This window comes from Elephas maximus, chromosome 23, assembly GCF_024166365.1.
Source record: "Elephas maximus indicus isolate mEleMax1 chromosome 23, mEleMax1 primary haplotype, whole genome shotgun sequence".
NCBI lineage: Eukaryota > Metazoa > Chordata > Mammalia > Proboscidea > Elephantidae > Elephas > Elephas maximus.
This window is the reverse complement of record NC_064841.1, coordinates 64,227,305-64,242,857: the sequence shown is the minus strand read 5'-3', so window position 1 is coordinate 64,242,857 and position 15,553 is coordinate 64,227,305. Positions and strand designations below refer to the sequence as shown.

General features: G+C 38.9%; 1 protein-coding gene and 1 pseudogene across 1 annotated transcript in view; one reads left to right on the top strand and one right to left on the bottom strand.

Annotated features, from left to right (window-relative positions):
• Nucleotides 1–4,791: 4,791 nt before the first annotated feature.
• TM9SF2 (transmembrane 9 superfamily member 2) overlaps nucleotides 4,792–15,553 on the bottom strand; it is a 72,664-nt gene continuing 61,902 nt past the window's right edge. Inside the window, exons 13-17 of the mRNA XM_049867212.1 lie at nucleotides 15,313–15,472; nucleotides 14,669–14,820; nucleotides 13,559–13,670; nucleotides 8,222–8,393; nucleotides 4,792–5,479 (exon numbers count right to left, since the gene is read on the bottom strand). Of these exons, the coding sequence (XP_049723169.1) occupies nucleotides 5,412–5,479; nucleotides 8,222–8,393; nucleotides 13,559–13,670; nucleotides 14,669–14,820; nucleotides 15,313–15,472 (664 nt within the window). The 3' untranslated portion in view covers nucleotides 4,792–5,411. The remainder of the gene's footprint in view (nucleotides 5,480–8,221; nucleotides 8,394–13,558; nucleotides 13,671–14,668; nucleotides 14,821–15,312; nucleotides 15,473–15,553) is intronic.
• Nucleotides 9,912–10,605, top strand: LOC126066212 (chromatin target of PRMT1 protein-like; annotated as a pseudogene).

Below are 15,553 nucleotides of genomic sequence, written 5' to 3'. Positions count from 1 at the left end.
TTCTACTCTGTCTTATAGGGTCACTATGAGTTGGAATCAACTCGATGGCAATGGGTTTTTTTTTTTAACAGGTTATACAGCTTTATAATTTTTAAAGGGTTTTGGGACTTGTGGTATTACCTAATCTTAGTACATGCAAAGGTCTTTGAAAAGTATAAGATATTGCAAAGATTAAGGTATTAGTAATTTTCAAGTGCAACATCAAATAGAACAAAGTAACCAGATACCCATTTCTGAGCAACCAGGAAGACTGGGCTGCATCTGCGCATAAGCTTCGTACTTCACGTGGTAGAATGGATAACAAAAAAACTACATCCCCCTCCTCCCCTCAAACTGTCTCATGACCTAAAAGGCAATCCTTTCAATTAAAGCACTGAATACACACCAAAAAACTTGAAATGCAAATATTAAGGAACATTATTAAGATTATTTTATATATTAGCATTGCTTAGATTATCAAATCAGCCAATGGTATTGCTTAGATTATCAAGTCAGCCAACAGAGTGCAACAGTGAATAAATGAGACCTAGCTAGTTACAGCTGCTGTGAGTCACCACAGACTTGACAGCAACGGGCTTGGTTTGTTTGGCTTTTTTGTTGGTTTAGTTAGGTAAATTCTGAAGTAGCAGGAAAAGGAAGAAGATTCTAAAGCATTCAATTATTTATTCAAAAAATGTGTGATTGCCTCCTGCGTTGACAGCACCATGACAACCAAGATGAGTAAGATAGGACCCAGTCCCAAAAGGACTTACTTGTAATTTTAGTGGGGGAAGATAGATACCTAATAATTACATTGTAAAGTATGAAGTAAAAAATCATTTATTTTATGAGGGTTTTTAAAAGCCTTTTCAATCAAGAGCTGACGTTCATGGGTTTTCTGAGGAACTCTGGTGATACCGGAAACAGGATGTCTCAAACAACACACTTGCCTCAGCACGAATACAAACCCAGCCCTGAGATCCTTTTGTACTCTGTGGGGTCAACTTCTCTACAATTGCTCTCAGGGAAACCCAGCCACGGAGCTAATACTCTTGCTGTCTTGTTAATCATGAAGCTGTCTTCTGTCGGGGCGTGTGAGCCCAGGCCAGAGGAGTGCCACCTCGGACACCAAACACCAGGTTCCTTCCAACAGGGGTCACTGACTTAACAGTGATCAGAGAAACGAATTCCCTATGACATTCAGTTCAATGGATGCTTTTAACTTCAGTGCTGTAGGATTCCGGTCAAGAAGAAAAGAGAGAATGCTTACTTACTAGTCTTTGTTTTCCACTAGATACATCATCAGAAGGTGTATTAAAATAAAACAAGCGAAACAGATCTATGTTAAAATAAAATGTGACTTTTTGTTTTGTTATTTTTATCAGGATTAAAACAAGAGTTTTGGCAACATGAGGTTAACATGTCATACTGGGCTTTGACTGAAGCAAAGGCATTTGAAAAGCTTTTACGTTTTCTTCTCAAGACCAAATTCTGTTACAAACTCCAATGTGCTATAAACTTTATATAGTAATGTTTGTGACCAACAAACAAAATTAAAAAAAAAAAATTTTTTTTTTTTATAGTTTGCATAAATTAGCCTTGGGAGACTTGGTGGCGCAGTGCTTAAAAACTACAGCTACTAACCAAAAGGTTGGCAGTTCGAATCTACCTGCCGCTCCTCGGAAACCCTATGGGGGCAGTTCTATTTTGTCCTATAGGATCAGAGTTGGAATCATCTCGACAGCGGGTTTGGTTTTTGGTTTGAAAATTATCCTTACTTTTATGTTTTAAGATGCTTTAATATTAAAATCTGTATGTTGTTTCTTTAAACCTGTGGGAGTTTTTCTAACTCCCTAAATGAGGGCGGAACAACATGAGCGAACAGCTTGGTGGTGACGGACACATTCTGGAAGGAGGTGGATGGTACGGTGCCCTCTGGCAGCTCTTGCAGGTCTCACTGAAGGGAATGCGTGAGGGAGGCCACCCAGAAGTCCTGCAGTCCTCTGGGGAGATGACAGTGCAGGCTACGGGGCGCAGGGGGCAGAGGAAGCGATGGGTTTGAGGACTTTGGAGGTAAAATGCACTAAACTTGATGACTAATTGGAGAGGTGCCTCGGATGACCTGAGTTCCTGGCTTCCAGTCAGAGCTGAAAGGCTTCAATTGAGAAGAAGAAACCAGGATGAGGAGCAGGTTTGGAGGATGGAGAAAAAATAAGTTTCCTTTTGTAGATAAGAAACTTGAGGTTCCGGAGGGACACTTAGGCGATGTTCGGCAAGCAGTTAGCTCTACCTGGAGATGCAGGTGATGTTTATAAAAACCAGAGCAAGAAATGAGACAGAGAATACCAACAGACAAGTAGGCCAAAGCTGGAGACCACCATTATCTTGTTGGGAGAGCAGGAAAGGGAACCCACAGAGGCTGTAACAGAATTCATACACAATGAAACCAACTGGAAAATTACAGGGTTTCCGGTTTTGATGTACTTCTCCAGAATACATCTCTGGGTCAGGGCATGTTTGTAACAATCTCCTTGAGATTCTATGCAGTGGTTTACAGCCCAGACTTTGAGAAACACTGCTTCAAGGACAGGTTTCAAGGAGAGACTGAGTAATCATGTGCAGCAAAGATCTAGTAAAATTAGGACTGAAAAGTACCCACCGCATGCCGTAATTAGGTGGTCTCTGGAGACTTTAAAATCATTTTCAGTAAAATCCTGGGAAAGTGAGAAGCCAGGATGTCAAAAAAAGGATGGGACAAAGGTATGGGTCAGAAGACAGAGAAATGGGTCAAGAGGAAGGTTTTTTTTAAACATGGAAAAATGTTGGATGTATTTAAAAGCAGAGAGGAAGCAGAGGAAGGATCTGATACAGAGTAGAAGGGAAAACAGAAGAAGAAAGGGGACTGGGACATAGCAGGAGGAACCATTCTTCAACAGATTGGAACAAAGACAGGTGAGGTAAGTTTGGTTGTGGGTTGAAGGGATGGCAGGAACAAGAAGACCCTTGGCATTCAGGGTTCTATATGAAAGTCCAGGCTACTTTCTTGATGTTCTGGGCAAGGACAACAGGCTGAAGACAAAATGACACTTTCTTTAACATGGTGCTCAGGACCAGTCCTGCAAAATGGACAGATCCTAGAAATGACCCAGGTAGACACTGGATTATCAGACAAAAAGAGTGAAGCTCTCTAACATGTCTCAAGCAGGAAAACACCTCCATCATCTTATTCCACTACACTTCTCTTCCACTAACATTTCCAGCTATTAGGGATCATGGAAAGAACTTCTCCCAGGGGTTTCTGGGCTCTCACGCAAAACACTGTAACACAACTCTTTTTTTTCCTGGGGGTAGAGATTGGCTGCTAACCAAAAGGTCAGCTGTTCAAATCCACCAGCCACTCCTTGGAAACCCTATAGGGTAGAGTTCTATCCTGTCCTATAGGGTCACTAAGAGTTAGAATCGACTCGATGGCAATGGGTTTGGTTTAGTTTATACTAAAACTATGGAAAAGGGTCTACAGGTTCTAACCAACCACCACTGCCGCTTAACTTTTTCCCTGGAAAACATCTTAAACAAATCATGGCAGCTATCTCCTGAAGACAGTCATGATCAAAGTCACAGAAAAGAGGCTAATTTTTTCCATTTCCCTTCTTACCACTGGTCTTGCCTTCCTTTTGAATGTTTCTTTCCTCCCTTCTAAGTCTTTTCCTTTAATACTTTTCCCAACTTCCTCTCCATTATTTAAGTGTGAAATACGATTACTTCAAAGTATAAAGAAAAAATACATAAAAGTTATATCAAACCAATAAAGGTGACTGTTTTAGTCACTAAACTAGTTCACTGAAGGAAAAAATTGAAGAAACTTAGTGTTGACCAATAAAACTAGGTTGCCGTCTCAATTAAAAGTCTGAATAAAACCCTTTTAGTACCTTAGCCGAATTACATATACAAAAATAAATACACTATACAAAAACGAAATACACCGTAAGAGATATCTGAAATAAAATTGAAAGAAATTTTTTAAACTGAAATCCTCTATGTGAGTGGTTAAAAAGATCAGAGGCTCCTTACACAATGATACTTTTACAGTTTCACTATTCAAATACATTGATCAGTTTTATAAAAAAAGGATATTAACATAAAATTATTCAGTAAGAACCCCGCAACATCATATAGGCACCAGTAATTGTAGTTGTAAGTTTAATGACGGTATCTGATATGCTCTCGTAAGCAGCAAGCATTCAGCTCCTAAAATACAAACGAGTATCTTCATAGCTATAAGCAGACATCTCTGCAATCATCCCAAATCTCCATATTTCACATAAATTAATTTAAATTAGTCAAATGAATATGCAACAGAAATACTTCTTAACTCTAGGAAATAAAACTGTGAAATCCAAATTAAGATGATGTAATTATAAGGAAAAGATGAAGACTTGCTAGTATACATAATGTATAGATCATAAGAACTGACTTATTAAAAATTAAAAAATACTGTATTCTGAAAAACAAGACAAACATAAAATCCTTAATGTAGTTAGAAGGCCTGCATTAAGTAGTGAATTTACATCATAATTTGGCCAAATATGCATGATTAAAACTTCCATATTTGCCTAACAATGATAATTTTAGAACCATCACAAAGCCCAGAAGACTAGAATTTCATTTAGATTGAAACTCAAAAAGCATTACATTAACAAAATTCAATAAAATCTGATAAACGAGTATAAACCATTTTAAAATACCCATAGTAAATAGATTTGTATTTACAGAATCTCCTTGAACATATAACAGGTAATGATGCAATGAAGACGTTTTTACAATATTTATTAAGATAAATTTATAAATTGAAAGACTCAGAGGCACATAGTTTAAAGGCCAATACCATGGGAATAATGAAGTCAACACAGAAAAGGAAAAGATCTGAACAATTACAACCATTACAAGATTCTTTTTAAAAGCCACATCCCCCAGTGAACATACCATAGGAATCATCCTTCAAAATTACCATGATAAAAAGTTATTTCCTTCAAAGAAAAATAATTCTTTCCACCTACCGAGCCTAGAAAATTCTATTTACAATCAGCTGTCCTGCATTTCATCAGTATTGTTTAATATGGCCTCCTCTATTCTGCTGTTAGAAGTACTGAAAATTTCTTAGCTATTGTATTTACAAACGCACATAATATTTAAATTTGCTCTTCACTGAGAACAACTGAAAATATACTTAATCAAATCACAATACAAATGTTTAGTGTTGAAAACACATTCTGTGGGGACAGGTGTAGGGTAGAGGTGTATTCAGAATTATGTTGCTTCTGATGAAATACTAGGCCAATAAGTCTGATAAAACTCAAGGTAGTCACAAAAACAGGTCTTTGTTGATGAAGAATTTAATTTATTTCTGTTTGAACTGGACACACTGGGCTTCTTCAGTCTACCTTCACCACACTGTATATTTTGGTAACAAACCAGAAGCATGCAAAGAAGCCAATGGTTCCTATAAAAAGAAAGAATAAAAATAAATAAATTAGATATTTTCTAAGTATAGTTATTGGGAGTTCTTAGTTTTCAAAGAATTACAATAAAATAACATATTTTACAAAACGTTAAGAGTTACATAATTAGGGGATAACAAAGATGCTCTGCAGCTAACCACGAGGGCCGTGTGGTACCAGAGAGAGCGACAGCTCCTTTATAGACTTAGCTCTGTCATCTCCAAGCCTCTTTCTTTACTGTGTTAAACAGAGATAAATTTATCTGCCCTAGCTACCTCCACAGACTGTCATCTAGACCACATGAGATAATTCATGAAAACATGAATGCCTGAATTTTCAGATAACTTCACTCATCTAAGGAGACTGGGTGGTACAGTGGTTAGGGGCTGTGGCTGCTAATCAGGATGCACCGAGGCAAAAGGGAGGCACGTACTTTTAATGTGGCTGGTAAATGAACTTGGCCAGAACTCAAGTTCACTTTTCTCTGATTTCAAGTGCAGTCTTTTATGTTATACTACGGTCAGGTTTACTAAACACAGATTCAAAGAATTTTTCAAAAGATATACACTAAATCGTGAAATCACCTAACACATTTAAAAAATAAACTAAGGTATACCATTTTTTCCAGGATTATCTCCTGGGAAATATTCAGTAGGTAGGAATGTAGAAGAATACATAAGGTGATACAATATACTCTGTGTAATTTTTATATTTAAAGTCCCAAATGCTTTTCACAATTGTTTTCAGTGTAACATAGAGAAAAAGCATTAAAGGAGATTTTCTGTATCAAGAGACTAGATGTGGAACATGACTGTGTGGGGTCACACACTCTGTCACTACACTCATTTGTATATCCTACATGTACTGAGTACCTACAACCTACAAGGCACTGTGTGTGTTTTAGAGTAAAGACAGACAGATACTCACATTGGATATTTGAGATGTTTACTATGGACTGGTAAAACTAATAGTGGCAACATAAATACATTTAATTAACCTTGTGCTTACCAAGAATTTCAAGATGATGGGAAAAGATATTTTAAGAAGACAAAAATATTTTATCACCATCCTGGTAACCCTAAGAAAGTTAGTTGCTTTATTTTATTCTTACTAGGGGGCAGATATAGTGTACAGGGAACCCTGGTGGCACAGTGGTTAAGAGCTTGGCTGCTAACTAAAAGGTCGGCTCCTTGGAAACTGCAGGGGGCAGGTCTACTCTGTTCTATAGGTTTGCTATGAGCCAGAATTGACTCAATGGCAACGGGATTGGTTTTAGTTTTTGGATAGTGTACATACTAAATATAGCATCTTTCCTTATGTGACAGAATAATTATATTTGCTTTGTAAACTGGACTGACTTAAATAACTGCAGTCTGGAATGTTCCGAAGCAATTACAGACATACCCTACTTTAGACAAATGCAATACGTTTAAAGGGCTCACCACTCCCTTATGTAGAACCTTCTTCACAAAGAGAAACACACCACAATTTATTAGCTTAACTGGCTGATTCAATTTGATGTGGCTGCAGAGTTTAGATTACAAAAGCCGTCTCACTCTGAATGAGTGAAAATATGACACTTTAAAAGTCAGGAACAATAAAATTTAGGTCGTGTTTGAACTGTCATTTTCTTTATCCTATGCCTGGATAAACAATAGCTATTCTTTTTTTTTTTTATTCACTAAGATCGCTGTTTCCGTGTGTTGGTCTGGAATAAACGATTCCATACATGCATTTATGGACACACAAATACAGATGCACAAAGAGGGTAATTCCCTGTTTCGTAGGCCACGACTATCTCACAGACCATTTATTAAGATCTATGGCTGTGGATCACACTATTGTATCATATGGCACCACGATACACAGCCCTCCCACCGCCATGTCTCCTCGGTGTCCTGGGACACAGATGGACGTCAGTGCTGGACGCACTGATACAGCAGCAGAGGCACACCCAAACCCCACCTGGTGCTCTTAAACCTTAACAGACAAGTAAAAAGTAGAACAGGTCTAATTAAAAAATAACAAAAGATTTGGTCTTTTCTTTTTGGCTTCGATACTTCCTCATATGGCATTCAAGACAATCTTAGATAAAATCTTAGGTGTACACTTAATGTAATATTACATTTTTGTGACCAAAGTCCCAGTTTCCTTATTTTCACTCAGTCACTCACTTCATAACTGTCTACCAAGCACCCGTAGGGATCTGAGATACAGAAAGCTTTTATCTAGTTGGATGGAGAAGATAAACATAAAATAAATATCAATACATGCTACGTCCCATTAGGCACTTGGATTTTAAAGTGGAGATAAAAACTTCCAGAATGAAGAGTGCCCCATTATCATCTTGCCTTATTCTCAGTCTCATCTTGACTTTGGCTCTTTCCAATCTCTACTTCCTCCCAAACTTAGGTAGCTATAGCTTTTTTCCCCATTTCTGAAGTGGGAAAAGAAAGACTGTGTGTACCATGAAGGGGTTAACAGAAGGAAATCTTGAGATTTACTGATCCAGGGCTCCCTATGCCTTTAGCCCAAGGAGCCCATCAGCCTTCTTCCTTCAGGTTCTGTTTCATCACTTTTGGTTTACTGATATTCAACCCACAGGCGGACAGACCACTATGCTTAGCTGTGGTGAGGACTAAATACAGGAACACCAGGTAGCAGAAACCTTCATGGGTTTTATAAGAGGAAAATACTTATACATTATTTGTCTAAAAACTAACAAGAATCATTTCAATTCTTACCTGTAAAGAGGAAGAAGATCAAAACCATTATCATGGTATAACCAAAGTACAAAATTGTACTCGCTGTTCCTGTGATCTGCAGTTTTGAGAAGAAGTAGTGTACTGCATATATCAAGAAATACACGGCAGTAAAGCCACTGGTGAGGAAGGACCGCCACTGCCAATGATAATCCTAGATGGAAGAGAAAGAAAGCCAAGGGCAAGAATTACTTTCCAAGTAAGAGATGACAGGTAGCAAAACAAAGTTACCAAGGAAACATAAAGTAAAGTAGCCCCTAAAACCTAGTGTTTGAGAGAAGTTCCAGCCTCTTTTTCTTATTTGAGTTTTGTTTATTTCCCTCTTCCTTAAGGTGCTAAAAGGCACTCGCATCTCCGGTGAAAGTACTTAAAGACTGGCTAAAAAACTGTTAAAACTGTTTATGAATAATGCAGCATTAGGCTATAGCTGAAAATTTACGCTTCTCAAAGAAAGCAATGTACAAATAGCTTAGTTACACAGCTAAACATTTGTACTACCTACCTTCAGGTCCAGTTAACTCTCTGTTAGAAAGGTTATTCTGCTAAGGTCTGTTTGAACTTCCTTCCCTCTCAGTACTCACAGGGTTTAAACACGGTAGGCTATTAAAACAGCTCTTCCTGCTTTTATGTAAAGCAGCTTACAGCTTAGGAGAGCTTTGAAAAGAAGACAGGTCACTATCTCTCCAACCCTTTGTAACACATGACTTAAAAAGCATCCTAAGTTTAGAAAATTCCCGAGAATTCACAAAAAAATTACTGTTGTTTGTTGTTAGGCACCGTCTAGTCAATTTCGACTCATAGCAACCCTATGTCCCATGGGGTGGCCAGGATTCGAAAAAAGCTATCAGAGCCAATAAATGAATTCAGCAAAACTGCAGGGTACAGGATCAACACATAAAAATCAGCGTGTTTCCGTACGTCAGCAATCAACAACCCGAAAAGGAAACGGAAATAATTCTACTTAATAAAAGCACCCAAAAGAATAAAATACCTAGGAATAAATTTAGCCAGGAGGTGAAAGACCTGTACACTGAAAACTACAAAATAGTGCTGAAAGAAACGAAAGATCTAAATAAATGTCATCCTGTGTTCACAGACTGGAATACTTACTATTACTAAGATGGCAATACTCTTCAAAGAGATCTACAGATTTAACGCCATCCCAAACAAGATTTCAATGGCCTTTTTTGCACAAATGGAAAAGATGCCTCTCAAATTCACACGGAATTGCAAGGAGCCCCAAATAACCACAACGATACTGAAAAAGAACAGGCTGGAGGGAACCACACTTTCTGGTCTCAAAACTTACTACAAAGCCATCATAATCAAAACAGTGTGGTACTGGCATAAGAACAGACACACAGACCAAAGGAACAGCACTGATAATCCAGAAATAAACCCACACATTTACTGCAAGTTGATTTTCGACAAGGTACCAAGTCTACTCAATGAGGAAACAGCCTCTTCAATAAATGGTGCTGGGACAACTGGGTTTCCACATGCAAAAGAATGAGGTTAGATTCCTACCTCGCAGCATACAAAAATTAACTAAAGGAAGAAAGGCCTGGCAATCTACTTTCAAGAAATCCGCCACTGAAAACCTTACGGAGCGCAGTTCTACTCTCATGCACACGGAGTCGCCCTAAGTCAGAATCGGCTCAACAGCAACTGCATGACCTATACGCTAAAGAATAAACAGCTGATGCCAGGGAACGTTTGGGCTTCGACGCAGCAATGCAGCAGCTGGCCAGTGCTTGAAAGAGAAGAGCGGCCCAGCAGGGACAGAATAGGCCCCCGTCCATGCAGCACTACAACTAAGCAGAGCTTAAAGCAGTGCCTGGGTGAGAGTAACATCCAGGCACAGTCTGGCCAACCCATAGGGGCCCCAGCGAGGAGTGATGAGAGGACAAGGCCTGCCCCTAATCCAGAGAGGCCTTCCCAGAGGAGGACTACATGGGGGACGTGCCAGGAGTACCCTACTTAGGGGTGGGATGTCACTCCCAGGTCAAAACCTGCGCTGAGGTGGACAAGCCATAGCTCCCTGAACAGGCTTAAGAAGCAGTGGTGTGGAGGTGGTGGAGGTCCTGGGAGAGGGGTCCCGTGGCATGGAGCTATGCGTCGTGGCAGAATCAGAGGTAGAGGTCAGGGTATGATAGGTAGGGAAAGAGGGGGCTTTGGGAGCAGAGGCCGAGGCTGTGGATGAGGGAGAGGTGCCCTTTCTCACCCTGTGCTGACCAAGGAGCAAGTGGACAACCAGGCGGATGTGTTATGTCAAAAACAAAAGGACACCTGGATGCTGAGTTGGATGCTACATGGAGCAGACAGATTCGGAAACTAATGATCAAAGCCTGCTCACCTTCCTGTGAGAGACTCTTGTTGAGTCACCACATCTGTCAACACCCTTGAGATAAAAGAGAAGAAACCTGAGTGATGCTGGAAGGACCTGTCAGAACAGGCTACGGACTGACTTGCCCGTCTGCATTTAGTGTGTTCCTTTCTGATACTGTGTTATACGGAACCCTTTTTCCTTTGACTTCGTTTTATGTATTATATACATATTTTTTCACCCAGATTTCTCTTTGAACATGGATATGTTTGTTGGCCTTGTGGCTAGAACTCCCTCTTCCCTGCTCCATCTTCCCATGCCTGTTCTATGTTCTGACATTCTACTGTTTCCTCTGTTCATCTCTGTACCCCCTAAGAGAGGTCCCAGAAAGAGTCACTGAGGGTTCACTTTACAATCAATAGTCCTCCCTCATGTCTAGGTTTCTGAAACGCAGTTCTGTTCTATATGTTCTTTAATGGCCTTTTGGAAATGTTTAGAAAATTCAGAACTCAAACATGCATTCTGTTGTAGTGACAATTTAGTATAGCAAACTGGGAACACTGACTTAGCTACAGGACCACGTGACAGGTTGGATCACATAACAGGTTACACAGTGACAGCAGCTCTGATCCGGTTAAAGTTACTACCACGTGTGTTCGCACCACACAGATGACAAACAGTGTGTACTTTCTACCCTCAAATGAGATAAACCTTTTGCTTTGTATCATGTACAAAGACGTGCTGCTGAATTGGCTTCTACCTGCAACAGAGAAAGGAGCCACCTGAGTTGGCAGACGCTGCAGAAGGGGGGTGTGGGAGGGTGATGGGACTAACCGCTGGCAGGGGTCAGGTCAGACTCCTGCTGAAATGCTTTCACCCTTACGTTTATTCCACACCAGTCTCGGGGTCCCCACTCGTTTGCTTTGTCTGACCCTCTCGTTTCCCTTGAAGACGTAATTAAGGTCAGCTTTATTTTGTCAGCTGGTGCAATTTCAGTGGAATCTCGTATTGGTTACGACATGAAATCAAAACAAACAAACTACAAATGAATCAAAGACCTAAATATAAGAGCTAAAACTCTTAAAGAAAACATGAAGATAGTCTCATGACCTTGGATTTGGCCACAGACTCTTAGATATGACACTAAGAGCACGGGCAACAAAAGAAAACACAGATAAATCAGACTTCATCAAAACTAAACTTCTGTACTTCAAAGGACATTATCAAGAAAACAGAAAGACAGCTTATGGCATGGGAGAAAATATCTGCAAAATCATACATCAGACAAGGGTCCAGTATCCAGACTATAAGGAGTCCTGGTTGTGCAATGGTCAAGGTCCTCGGCTGATTAACTGAAGGGTCCATGGTTCCAACCCACCAGTGGCTCCGTGAAGAACAGGCCTAGGAATCTGCTCTCATGAAGATTTACAGCCTGGAAAACCCTATGGGGCAGTTCTACTCCGCCCTGTAGGGTCATTATGAGTTGAAATTGACTCAACGGCATAAGACAACAACAACATCTAGGATATATATAAAGTACTCTTACAATTCAACAACAAAAAGCCCAATTAAAAAATAGGCAAAGGACATACAAATGGCCAACAAGGACATGAAAAGCTGTTCAGTAGGGAAATGTAAAATAAAACCAACATAAGATACCACTTCACACCCACTGGAATGGCTATGAGTCAGAATCAACTTGACAGCTATGGGATGATGGTGATGATGATGTAGATGGCCATAATCAAAATAACAGAAATTAACAAGTGTTGGTGAGGATGTAGAGAAATTGGAATCTTTGGACACTGCTAGCTGGAATATAAACTGGTTCGGCTGCTATGGAAAAGTTTCATGGTTCTCAAAAAGTTACACATAGAATTTTAAGACCCAGCAGTTCTATTCCTAGGTATATATCTAAAACAACTGAACACCGGTACTCAAAAAAATACCTGTACACCAATGTTCACAGATGCACTATTCATAATAGCCAAAAAGGGGAAATAATCAAAATGTCTATTAACCTATAAATGGATAAACAAACTGTGGCATATACATACAATGGGATATGAGTCGGCAGTAAAATCGAAGAGTACTGACACATGCTACAATGCAGATGAACCACAAAACACTACGCTAAGTAAAAGAAGCCAGACACAAAAAGTCACATATCGTATGATTCCAATGATATGAAACGTCCAGGACAGGTGAGCCCACGGTCACAGAAAGCCCACCGTGGCTGCCAGGGCCAGAAGCAGGGAGAATAAGAAGTAACTGCTTGCTGGGTATGGGGTTTTATTTAGGGGTAATGCAAATGTTCTGGAACTAGACAGAGGTGCTGGTTGCAAAATGCTGTGAGGTATATTAAATGTCACTGAACTGTACACTTTAAAATGGTTACTTCAATGTTATGTCAATTTCACTGCAATTTAAAAATATAAACATACCAAGTTTAACAAGCTTAGATATCATCTCCTGTACAGAAATTAACCATAAAAGAATGAATTTAACACAACCTTATTCTTAAAAATTCAATTTTACCTATACATAGAGATGCCATCATCTGCCATATTGCCACGAACATAATTCACTAAAATGTAATGACTGAAACTTTTTAATGAATTGTCCCACTTGGAACATCTATTTTTACTAAACTCTGAGTCTACAAATATCTGTATTATAAAAACAGAATTAATTTTTAAGTTAGGCATTTAAAAAAACTCAACAAGGAAAATTCAGCACAATTCTATAAGAGGTTATTCTCAAGAAATTAACATTTTAAAGTCTCTAATAGCAAGCTCTAAATGAATATACTGAACTAGGTACTATCTTCGTTCAATCTTAAAGTGGCCTACATTTGATTTAGGAATACAGGTCAATTTCTATCATAATAAACAGAAATATTTCAATTAATAGTATTCAAGATTGCCATATGACAAAATTATAAATAAATCTACAAAAAAAGTCTAAGTTAAATAAATATTGCTAATACATACCTCTGCACATAGGTGGAAATAGCAAAGAAGTATAGTTGCCTCAGAACATGTAATAACCAAAATGATAAACACCAGAAATAGGAAGCCAAACATGTAATACATCTGATGAGACCTATAATAAATTGACATATTGATAAAATTATAAATATCTTCTCTTTAACACAGTAAATGATATACTCTTTTCATTTTTCATGAACTGAAAATGTTTGCGTTTTCTCCTAGTTAATCAAACAAGTTCTAATAGGTTTAGATGGTGATGGAGGTTGGGCACCAGGCAGGGGAAGAAAGGATATGGGAACGTCACCAGGCTTTATCTTTCTTCTCAGGTAGAACCTGAAACTCAGGTTTACTCAAATATGCTTAGTCGATTTGTCTACTAGTGACTCAGACACATTTGACAAAACGTTAACGGACAGGCAGAGCCAAACTAAGAAAAGGCCACATTTGATACATAAGGTTTCTTGTTACATACAGTAACAATCACTGAATCTGAAAATTACTATAAAAACAATCTGGAAGGAGAGACAGGTTCTGATCACTAAAACCCTCAAATTTAGTTCTAACTTTATGCTACTTCAAACCCTGTCTGTCACTGCAGCAGCTGAAAATTACCACTATGAGTTTTTCCATGCAAACATGAAATCACTAAATGAAACAATCTTGGGACTGGAAAGGATTCCGAAGGTGATCTAGTTCAAGGCTTCCTCCAATGCTTGTCAAATCCCTCTATCGAGGGCTCAGAGCATCTCCTCTCTGAAGCAGTACAGATTAGCCTTTTAAGAACATCGGTTTGGATAACCTTAGGTTAATTTTCTGTCGCATGGCAGCTGTGTGACAAAGGCAAATCAACCTCAAAAGCCTCATTTTCACCTCTGTAAAATGGGGAAAGTTCTGAGAATTAAGTAAGAAGTAACAAGCCTTCAGTTTATAGGTATTGTTACTATAATTCTTTTTCCCCCTTGGAAAAGGTAAAATAACCTTAAGTTGGCTGGTTACTGGAGAGCTGTTTTTGTTTACAAGCTATAAATAGTCATCCATATTAAAAAAAAAGAGAAAGCTAGTATCACATAGAAAGTCAATGGAAATAAGAGGATGTTGTCCAGAGCTTACCAAATACTGTTCAGAATGAAGAAAAGCTGTATAAAGATGCACCCAAATGGCAAAATCCCACCCATGATAATACCGGGCAACGGCTTCGTGTAGAATGACTGCTCGGGAATCTGACGTGGAATCTGATTGGTTCGCACTGGGTGTTCAATGGCCTAAAGCAAAGAAAGAAAGGATTCATACTTATCTATTTTAATATTCTTCTCTGTACTAGCCTATCTGCCTGCTCTTCCTCAGCTTCCACGCTGACACTGATGGCAATAACATCTACGTTAAGTCAACAAACTGAAATCTGTGTTTAGAAGCAATGAACCAGGCTAGCCTCAGGTACACTATTCACTCTGAATACTGGAACAAGTCACCACTGTTTCCAGCAGTTATCCACTGACTAATGGCTTTATACGAAGCAATACACAGAAGCGAATAATACAGTACTTGGAAAATAACAGTCAGCAAAAAGAGAGAGTTAGGCTTTTCCTTTTAATTACATACTTACTGTAAGGGAAGAGCTGATTCTGAAATTTTTGTCAATGCATTTTTATTTGGAGGTGGTGAGATCCCACAGGGTAAGTTTCTATCTTTTAGGCACTTTCGTGATATACTTTAAGCTGAAATTCATTTGAATAAATTAACACCTATAAACTTACATTCTTCTTAAAACCAAAGTATGCACCAATAAACGTCAGAGGCACGGATATGCAGAACCAAAGGGCCAGTATGGCAACCAGTGTTCCAAAAGGAATAGCTGCTGAAGATCCTTCTCCCCAGAGAATCAGATTCATTATAAAGAAGTCAGCAAATACAATCCTGAAAGACACAACAGGCTCCTGGGTAAAACCAGAGTTGGAAGCAAAATGATACAGTAACAATATAATATGCAATTAATAA